General features: G+C 37.7%; 1 protein-coding gene across 1 annotated transcript in view; it reads left to right on the top strand.

Annotated features, from left to right (window-relative positions):
• The window catches only part of LOC135690882 (melanotransferrin), a 26,522-nt gene extending 15,427 nt beyond the window's left edge, over window positions 1-11,095 (top strand). The window contains exons 3-11 of the mRNA XM_065208569.2: window positions 5-129; window positions 400-547; window positions 988-1,236; window positions 1,524-1,793; window positions 2,194-2,370; window positions 3,415-3,539; window positions 4,466-4,616; window positions 6,353-6,592; window positions 10,259-11,095. Coding sequence (XP_065064641.2) covers window positions 5-129; window positions 400-547; window positions 988-1,236; window positions 1,524-1,793; window positions 2,194-2,370; window positions 3,415-3,539; window positions 4,466-4,616; window positions 6,353-6,592; window positions 10,259-10,599 — 1,826 coding nt within the window. The 3' untranslated portion in view covers window positions 10,600-11,095. The remainder of the gene's footprint in view (window positions 1-4; window positions 130-399; window positions 548-987; window positions 1,237-1,523; window positions 1,794-2,193; window positions 2,371-3,414; window positions 3,540-4,465; window positions 4,617-6,352; window positions 6,593-10,258) is intronic.

The following is an 11,095-nucleotide window of genomic DNA, read 5'->3' as shown; positions in this document are numbered from 1 at the left end:
TTAGGAAAAGACCACGACCTGAAAGCAATCATGGCGGAAAAACTTAGTGGGGTCGCCAGCGCAGCCACTGCCTATTATGCAGTAGCTGTGGTGAAGGTTGGTAGTGGATTGAACATCAACAATCTCAAGGTAAACGAATTCCCTTCTATTTGTTGTTTCTCCTGGGATGTTGAGTAGGGAATATTTAGCAAATGAAAAGGAAAGTTATTCAGTAATTTCGCGGGGATACGGTATTTTATACCTGCAAGTAAATATAGCTGAGACTATCCAATGAATACTCTGGAAACCCAGGACATGCCCTTTGTTTTCATTTCTGCAATAGTTATTTTTACCTATTTTCCAAAATTTTCTCGGTCTTTTGACTAAGAACTGCCATATTCTGTTTTCAACTTTTGACAGGGAAAGAAGTCTTGTCACACAGGAGTACAGAAAACATCTGGCTGGCTGATACCAGTCGGGGCACTTTTGTCTAAGAAAATCATGAGCTGGGTGTCCTGCAACCAATACGCTTCAGTGTCTAATTATTTCAGTCAAAGCTGTGCACCAGGTAAGGATGCCATATCATTATTTGTCTATCACATGAAAGATTACGTTGAAATCTAGAGCGCTTAAACAAACTTCTCAAGGTGTTAATCAAATCTTGTAGAACTAGTTATCAAATAATGTTCATGTTTTGTCAGATTTTCTTCAAGTGACTGCTTGTGTACCCTGGGTGCCAGAGAATTTCGAGCACGTAAACAGAAAGCCAAGTGGAGAAGCGGAGGACCTCTTCTATTTCCGCGATTGAATTTATATTGCTCATGTACCAAGGGTACTGTTTGTTGATTTTGAAGTTTCATTACTAGCTAAGGATAAAATTGATTTAGCTTTGAATTTGTATGTTGTAATTCGTGTTGCGACGTCAGTATGCCAAATAATGTTTGTTGAAGTGTATCGTTCAGTAATTGTGTGAAAAAGGAACGAGACGGATAATCTAAACTTTTGCAGGTGCAAATGATAAGAAGTACAATCCAGATTTAACAGGCAAAGACAAGCTGTGCGCACTTTGTTCTGGAAGTGGAGCTGACAAGTGCTCAAGAAGTAGCAAAGAGCCGTATTACTCTTACGATGGAGCATTCAAGTGCCTTAAAGATGGCGGAGGAGATGTTGCATTCATTAAAGCATCAATTGTCACGTCTCTTTCAACTTCGGAGCAAGCAAAATACAAACTGCTTTGTCTAGATGGAACAGTTAAAGGTACGAATGATTTGCCTCCAGGAGTTATCTAGATTCCAGATTACTACGAGTAAAACTTGGTGTTGCCAGAACACAGGTGACAGTAGATATGTTGTCACAAAATTGATGTTGTCATAATTGACTTTAAGTTTCGAGAAGTCTTTGTTTGGGGTATTTTTGGCCTCGTTTGGGATAGACAACGCAATAAAAAGTTTATATGGCGTATTTGCTGTTTTTGTGTAGTGCCACTCCTGAAAAAATCTTTGAATCTTGTGAATTGTTTATTCTAACCTCATTTTACATTGTAGATCCAAAGGATTTCGCTTCCTGCAACTTGGCCCGTGTCTCTTCACACGCGGTTTTAGCGCGTGTAGATGCGCCAATAGCTAGCTATCAGAGCCTGTTGAAAGAAATTGACACCAAGCTTCAAGAGAAAACCGGTTCTTCTCTCAAGTATGACGGAACACTGTTTTCGAAAAACACCATTGGGTTGGAAGTTGTGGCAACAGCCAACCAGTCTTACGACAAATACCTGGACCAAAAGTACATCAACGACATTTCAGCTTTGGACCATTGCGGTGAGTGCGCGTTGGTTCAAGGAAGAGTTGTTTCTTTCTTTCCGATTTCTCTGTTAGCATATATCATTAAATGATCTCACAAAATATCTGTGTCCATCGGCAGCAATTTTGTATGTTCCTGTTATAATTAAACCATATGATGTTTATTACTAATTTCTTGAGCTTGGACCATGGTGACTAATATGCCATATATGCTGATATTCATTTTAGTTGTTCAATCATGTTATTAGATTTTTATCGTGAGATTATTATATCAGGTATGTTTTATCATTACCACTAGTATGGTAGTGTGATATTATATTACCTGATATGCTTCTTGATTTGTTTTTAAATGTAAAGTTGCATTTATTTAGCAAAGACTCCTTTTGTATGCCATTGTTCCGAATTTATTCCCACACAGCAAAGTGGTGCGTTACATCGAAGGATGCCTTGGACCAGTGCAATAAAATAAAGACCGGTACTCCTGGTAACCCAATATACTGCCTCCAAGGGTCGAGTGAAAAAGATTGCTACACAAAGATTGCTGCAAAGCAGGCTGACATCGGAATGTTTGATGGAGGTTCAATTTATCATGCAGGTATACGCTTTCTCAATTTGTAAATATTTCAATGATCATAGGGAGCTGCTTTTGAAGGAAAATCTTTAAAGGCAATCAACAGATGTAATAGTGGCTGAAATCATCTGTTAATTGATATTAGCCAATCAATGAGCGTGTGAGTGGAATAGCGCTCACTGATTGTTCATTTTTTTATTGAAAGATAGCTTAAGCCCCTTCAGTATGTGTTGATTATCTTAAATGCACTCAAAGCAGGGGAGTAGCCTCCAATTTACCCTGTCCTATAATCAATACTTTTTCATATATCAAGTAAATGCACTTAAGTGAGATGACGTCAATTATAATTCTTCGAATTCAATGTTGAGGCCCGGTATCATATATGTTTTTTGCAGCAGAGAAACAGATTCACATTTTTTGATATTGCTGTATGATCTGGTTTAAGGAATTCTCCTGGACGGGATGCTGTCATGAAAAGGGCGATAGAAAAATCTTGGAGACTAGCGACGTGGAATCACTCTAGACTCGGAACCATGCTCTTTAAACATCAAACACTCTAACAAAGATCATAAAGCAAATTTAGCACTTTTGTGCTATCAGTGCAATTTTTTTGTCTAGAGTCAGAAAATTGGTGTTTCTAATCTCAATGTTGTTCTTGTTGCCCTTCTTGGGGAAGCTTAGACAGGATCAAAGATTGTTTATGTTTCATAGTATAAGATTATAATCCAAAAGTTGTAATTCAATGCTGCAAACAGTTGTAACTTCACTTTCATGTATCAACCTGATAGACTAGACAATCAAAACAACAAACTGAGGCTGTGCTTCTAAAAGGGAATGCACAATGCGCATTTATATCAAGATAATACATCGTACATAAGATATTTTATTCTTTGGATTTTTAGCTAACCCTCTTCTATAAACATTCTGATCGAACACAGGCAACCAAAATTTTCATTCTCACAAACATTCTCACGGACTAGAATTGGCCTACGGGCCGCAGGTTTCCTGTCTCTGGCTAATGCGTCCTTATTTTCTTGACTTTGTATTTTTCCTCTTCGCCTTTTACAGGGATGGAACATAATCTTTCAGTGATAGTTTCTGAGCAACTTAATACCAGCTCCGAATCAGAAACGGCTTATTATGCAATAGCAGTTGTGAATGCTAACAGTAAGCTGACAATTAAAACACTCAAGGTATATTATTCTACTGCTATGACTCTATCATTAACATCATGAGAGATATTACTCATGTATAGATTATCTTATAAAGGTTACAGTTTGATAGTCTGCTCTAAAGTGCTCAATGTAACATCTAGGCAGCGTTGTACACGCGTTTCTAAGTTGATATGTTTTATAGTATTCGATGCCTATAGAACATTACTGTTGTATGGGACTTAGAATGCACCAATGGGTGAATATAATGTATGACATTTATGATGTCAAATAACCATAAAGTTAAACTCGTGAAAATAGAGATGCATGCAACAGTTCTTGTTTGTAAGCAAACATTTGGCAGGGCCCACGCTACTGGGGGGGGGCCGGGGTGGCCATGTCCCCCACTTTTTTGTGAAGCAAGTAGTTTTAAAACTGCAATTAAAGGGGTAAGAAGCCTTGGCCCCCAACATTTTTCGCCTTGGCCCCCCCCACTTTAAAATTCTCGGTGCGGGCCCTGTTTGGAGAAATCAAATAGCAGTTAGAATTAATTTGATTTTGCACAATTTTAAATTAACGATAAATAAGTTAGAAAAACACTGTCAAATTAAATTGTCAAGATTGCTACAGAGCACTTGTATTGATTAATGGAGACTCCTTTTACCGAGAGTTCAATCCCATGTCAACACTGTTAATAGCGCCATTGACATTATTGAGTCTCTCACAATCTTGTATAAATGTTCCTGGCCAGTTTTAGTTACACTTATTAAAAGAGTATTGTCCTTCAAAAGCTGTCAATTGCAATTGCAGTGTAAAATGACACAGTAAAAGCTTCTTCAAGTATACAAATATATAGTACATAATAACTTTGTAAATGACATGCCACAGACAAAATTATGATCGATTCTAACCATTGAAGCACATTTTACCGTGTGTAAATTGAGAATCTCACCATTCCATGTTTACAGGGTAAAAAATCGTGCCATACTGGTGTTAAAAAGACTTCAGGATGGATTGTTCCAGTTGGCCATTTGCTCAGCAACAATATGATGAGTATGCCAGCTGATTGTGATGAATACGGGGCTGTCTCAAATTATTTCAGCCTAAGTTGCGCTCCTGGTGAGTTGAAAATGTATAATCTTATAGAGTTCTGAGTAACCGTAGTATTTTAGATAAAAAGATTGCTTTATCCGTTAGCATTTTCTTGCACAAGCTGAAAATATTAGTTGATGCTAGCTTTGGAGTTAAAGGCAGCAGCCTCGCCTTGAAAGAGAGTCATTCACTGCCTTTTTAGCATCTGAATTCGAGGTAGTTTGAATATGTAATCCGTGGCCTTTTGGCGCCAGAAAACCGAACATCAAGTTGACAGACTACTGTGTTGAACAATTATTACAAAACGTTGACGATATGTCATCGTACTTTGTCCTCACTGTTTCCCAATCCTGTCCATCTGCAAGCTTTGCAGTTTTGTAGTTGCATACTACTTTTAAAAGTAGCGCAGTTTACTCGTCAGTCCACGAAAACTGACCTTTTTAGCCTTACCACCTTCCATGTTCAGGATGTGTGTTTTTATCACAAACTTCTGAAAACGTCATATGCGCGCCAACTTTCGAAAAGCGCATGCGCGCAACCTGTTGAATTCATCTGAATCCGTTTCCGTGTAAACGCAAATGATTCTGGATCGGATCCCGTGTAAACGCATTGCCATTTCAGGCATAGGATCCAAAAGTATCCGGATACTTGTGGATCTGATCTGGTCCAGGTCTCGTGTAAACGGGTTCTTAGACCCCGTTTACACTGTGCCGGATGGATTTTATCCGCATCAAAATTAGTTCAGATAGGGCTCCCGTTTACACTAGACCCACGCTATCCGCACGAATTTGAGAGCGGCTATCAGGACAAAATAAGTTCACTTAGGAAAGTGGATTAAATTAGTTCGGATAGCTATGTGGTACAGTGTAAACGCTTTTATCCGGATAAATTTTATCCACATCCGCTGCGAGGTTGATTTTGATTTACAGCGAGGCTCTTTCAATAAAGAGAAAGAAGGTGGCGCGAGGCGGCGCCAAATCTCATTTCTTGTAAACAGAATCACAAAATTCTGTGACAGAATCGTGTTGCTTTGTTTATTTTATCTGGACTTTCACAATTGGAATATTCATCACAATTAACTCCAGAATCAGCTTTCGGATATCTTGCTTGAAAACGAGTGGCTATTTCATCATATTTTGTTTTCACAATCTCCCAATCAAGACCTTTCGCCACCTTTGCTGCCTTATAGTCGATAACTACTTGTATCAAAAGTGCTGTCTCTTCGTCAGTCCACGTGAAATTGGCGTCCTTTTCAGCTTTCCCTACTTTGTTTGCCATTTCTTCGACGTGTTTTTTAAAACAAAGAATTATTTAAACTATATTGGCCTAATGTGCTTTGCAAATTTCCTCGGACTTTGTCTGAACGCGAAGCAGTTGGTTCTGAAGAATGATGGAAAAGTCTTTGCACCTTTGGCGTTTTGGCGGGAATTATGGTGTTATTAAAAAAATCGGTTGCCTAGAGATGACCTCGTTTTGAGCGTTCTGTGAATGATTGAGGTCACGTGACTGTAGTTATCCGGCACAGTGTAAACGGGAGGGCAAAGTGGACAAAATTTATGCGGCACAGTGTAAACGCAAATCAATCCGAACAAATTTTATGCGGATAAAATTTATCCGGCACAGTGTAAACGGGGTCTTAGATAACGATTTTAGATAAAATACCAAAAGGGGTCGTTAAAACATTTAAAAAAATAAAGCTTATTAATAAAGCTACTTAGTTGAACAATTGAATTAATCCTAATTATTTTTTTTTCTTTCATCAGGTGCTAACGACCCCAAATACAACAGCATGAAAACAGGTGCTGACAAACTATGCTCTTTATGCGCTGGTACTGGCTCAAACAAATGTGCAAGGAATGACAAGGAACCTTATTATGGCTACGGAGGAGCATTCAAATGTTTGAAGGATGGCAAAGGGGAGGTTGCATTCATTAAGCAAGGAATTATTCCAAGCGCCGATGAAGCCCAGTACAGATTACTGTGCACCAATGGAACAACCAAAGGTAATGCACACTTACAACTGTGAAAGCCATTTATATTTAGAACAACATGTTCATTTGTGCTGCAAAATCCGACGTCATTTGAACTGGAACGGGCAATGTCGGATACAATCAAAAATTGGTAGCACCACTAAATTTGTGGAAAGAGTCTTTCAAAAATAGTGTAGATAAGTCCAACTTGGTTAAGATCTCAGCTGCATCAGAGATCGATATCAATGATTCTTCTCTTGCTTACTAATTCATATGTTTCTAATCACAAATATTTTGAGCTCTAATAACGATCAATGTAAGTAAATTGTACCAGGAAAATTTTTTTTAATAAATAACGACGTTTCGAGCATCTAGCAAGTGATCAAGTAAAATTGAAAAGCGACGATAGAACTAAAAAACGCAAAAGGAATATGGAATTAGACAAATGGAATAGGAAGACCTATGCGAGAGTGCAAAGAGAAAGTCACTGGAAAAACGAATAATTTTTAAACGTGGAACTTTATACCCTTCTGGATTTAATAAACAGTTTACGTATCTTTAATAACCCCCCTCCCCACTCCTTTTTCTTTGTTTTTTTTTTCTTTATATTAGTGTGCATCTATATACAAATACATAAATTCTGTATTTGTCTATATGTATCTATATATATTTTTAGCTCTTTCTATATATTTCTTTTCCATGCTCTTATATCCGTCTTCCTATTCCATTTGTCGAATTCCATATTCCTTTTACGTTTTTTAGTTTTATCATCGCTTTTCAATTTTACTTGATAACGGGCTATGCTCGAAACGTCGTTATTAATTTAAAAAAAATTTCTGGTACAATTTACTTACATTGATCGTTATTATAGCATTATATTGTACCGCACGCAATCTAGTATATTTATGGAATCATTGTGAGCTCTAGTCCTGGAATTGTTTAAGTTTTCTCAATATGATGCTTCTGCTTTGGTTGGATATCATTATCCCTTTAGGAGCCATGAACTGGAACTTATCGAAAATTTAATGCTTCCATTAGGAGTTTTGTCGCTTAAATCATTACTGTTCATAACTGCTAAATACTTAGGTCGTAATGGCTAGGCCAGTTGATACCAATACACCTTTTCGATATCCGCGCTGGGTTTGCATAAAGAAACTGGGGCGAGAGATTGGGTGAAAAATTTGCCACGGGCCTATGTTTTCATATAGATACGGCGTTAACTGGCGACTAAATATTGTCCGAATTGGCATCAGAAGTATTCGAAATTTTGTGGATTTGATTCCTAAACATTCTTTGTAGTCTTTTATCTCGAAAGCAGGTTTTTAAAAAGCTTCTGTCAATCATGGTGTTCTAACAAGGTAGGGAAGTCGCCGATTGAAAAAACAGCGCACGATGAATCTCGACAGGTTTTCGCAAATGAAAGAGCTCAAACATTTCCTCAGCCTTAGAGGACTCAAAATTATGGGAAGTTAACACGAGTTAGCTGCAACAGCATTCGTTGCTTATGAAAACAAGGCCCCAGTTGTGAAAACAGAAGCAAGTACTGCCTTCTTAAAACTTCATGCAGACCATCACAAAGAATCTCTGATGCGCCATATAAGCTTTGAGAACATGCAATGAGAAAAATCAGGGAAAATTGTTTCAGCATGTCCCAAGTATGCAATCATGTATAGCAAGCATGTCCCAAATATGCAATAATTTTGCTGCTGGTCTGTTTCGCATTGAGACAGCCATAAGGATGGAACTTTCAAATCCATCTTGTACCTGTTCAAACGTCTAATCCATTCACGTCTTTTATCAGAATTTGACTTGAAAGTCAGAGAAGTGAAGAGGTGAAATGGACGTAAGCATTGGCAATCATTTTTTTGTAATCACTTCGTTAATGTCGAAAATCTTTTCTTCTCCAAAGTTTTTGCAGGCAGTTTCTACTTTTGCAAGAAATGATGCCGCAGTTTCCATTGACCATATTTGAAACCGGCCTAACCCTGCGTAGCCTCTGAGAGCACGACACCGGGCAGAAGCTTTTAAAAAAGCTATTTTCGAGACTAATGACCACGGGAAATGTTTAGGAATCAAATCCACAAAACTTCGAATACTTTTGATGCAAATTCGTGCTGTGATTAGTCGCTAGTAAACGCCGTATCTTTCTGTATGTAAACAAAGGCCCGTGACGAGTTTTTCACCCAAATTCTCGCCCCAGTCTCTTCGAGCAAATTAAGCACGCGGATGACAGTAATATAGACAACTTGATGTTGACAACGACGATTATTAATCTATGTTCACGTTCTTTTATTGGGGGGTGATTCAAAGCATTTGGTATAGGACTTAGCATTCTGACGGTTCAGTTTTCAATGTTTATTCAAAAGTCATTGTATTTCACCTGCAAAATGAATGGCTTAGAAATTTACCGCCATGTTAACCGAAGAAGGTGTCGTTGGGTCTCCCTGTCGAGTTTCTTAAGAGCCGAAGGAATGGACAATACATACTAAAATCTAGTTACCTATTAAATCATATTTGTCATTGACCATTTTTATCAAAATGAAAGTATGTTAAAGAGCTGACTGTCGCAGGGAATAGGGAGAAAATACTGTTTTAAGTCTTTGTCGACTTATGTGGTTCTTGCTCACAATTAACGTCAATATTTTTTACTTACGGTTGGACATATTTTCTGCCAACTTGTCATATTTTCTGGATGATACTTCTGATTTAGGATTTCCGATAATAAAGTGTTTTACTGGCACATATTATTTTTTAATCCAATGCAAAAGAAAACTATGCCAGCATAGAAACTCCGCGCCAGTTTAGTTAGTTCCTGACTATACCCGAAGGCTATAATGCCATCGCATCATGAGGACACTTGATTTTTTTTTTACTTTCTGTATTAATAAAACAGTTTATCAAGCAAGCAACAACCTCAGATCTATATAGTCTTAGTTTTGATGGCTTCTAGCCTGCCTCTATTGAAAAAGAGGGCACAGTCACAAGATCCACAAATTACACGGACAGTGTTATCATTACCTAAAACCTTTTTGCTCTGATATGAAACGTCGAAAATTTTATCCAGCAATTATCAATCTGTCTTCATAAAAAGCGCCTCAAGTAATTGTCAATCATTTCCAACATACAAACGTTGGTTTGAAGTATTTTTATATCGCAATGGTGTTCGTTCTTCCTGACGTTTAACAATTTAATAAGTGTCAAAAGAATAAATTGCACTAAGTAAGAAATGATTGTTTCGTACAATTTTGACGTCTTTTATTTCTAGAAAATATTTAGTGTTTTGTTAGCTTGTAGTGTAATTTTGTGTTCCATCTAGCAAGGTCTCTCGAAACGTATGCAGGATGGAGTGACAAACACTTTGTCACAAGGATAGAACGCCTCGTAATCACGGTTATTTCTCATAAATTTATTTTTGAGAAAAATACCTATGATATGCTTTTAAAACTATTCTAAACCTGCCTTCAAACTCTAGGCTATTCCTATTGGTTAGAAAGGTATTTTGAAATTTGGTGTTATCGTGCTTCATATCAGTTGGATGTAATTCTATATAGTGGACATTAAGCAAAGATGAAGCCACGGTTTGTGATGGTATTTTTCACTTAGGTAGAGTTTTTGTTAGTATATTATTGCTTTTGGCTTCCAGCCATTGCAACTTTTCTTTTTAAGATTCATTGTCATTCACAATTCTATTACTTCCAGAACCGAAGGACTACAAAACCTGCAATCTAGCTCGTGTGCCATCGCACGCAGTTCTTGCCAGACCAGACGCACCAATCAAACAGTACCAGACTATTATACAACAAGCAAAAACAGCTCTTGGAAGCGACATGTACTCACCCGCTGGTAAACTGTTCTCTAAAGACACCAATGATCTTGTCAATGTCCCATCGAGCAAGCGAACATACAGCAGCTATCTTGACAAGGCGTACATGAAGGACATTGTACAAGTGGACTCCTGTGTCAAATCACACGCCTTTGCAGCAAGATTTCAGCTCTCTGTCGCAGTGTTGATGCTCGTTATCTTCAAGGTCTTTGTTTGATTTGGTTGTTGTTCAAGACTCAAAGCAGATAGTTTTTTATAGAGAGTAGATTAGAACTATTATGTCAATTGACAATCCAATCGTTCTGAGCTGACAATATTCAGAACAGTAGACTCATGCTTTAGAAATTATTGATTAAAATCGTATATTTCTAAGCAAAGTGTGGCTTTAAGCCGGGCATTTTTCCAGTTTGCATGTTTGGGTCCAAGTTAAAACCTGGTACAACCAGCAGTGTGGCTTTGCTCTGAGTGACTATCACTGCTTTCGCCTTTATGATTGAAGATTTCTGATAAAACACTTGTCTTTCCCACTGAAGGAACAAATATTTTTTCTAAGTTTCCGAATTTACATGGTAAGGCCCATAGAGTCAGAATATATTCAATCAATCGTTAACATAAGAGTTCTCAGAATCGTGCTTTTTTGTTTGCGTGAGTGACATGTTGTGAATCTGTTAGGAAATATATTGATTTTATTTATGATTGGTTCGTACCATGCA

Source organism: Rhopilema esculentum, chromosome 4 (assembly GCF_057945365.1).
Source record: "Rhopilema esculentum isolate cy_ngs chromosome 4, ASM5794536v1, whole genome shotgun sequence".
In the NCBI taxonomy this organism is placed as follows: Eukaryota; Metazoa; Cnidaria; class Scyphozoa; order Rhizostomeae; family Rhizostomatidae; genus Rhopilema; species Rhopilema esculentum.
This window is presented reverse-complemented; position numbering and strand designations above follow the sequence as displayed.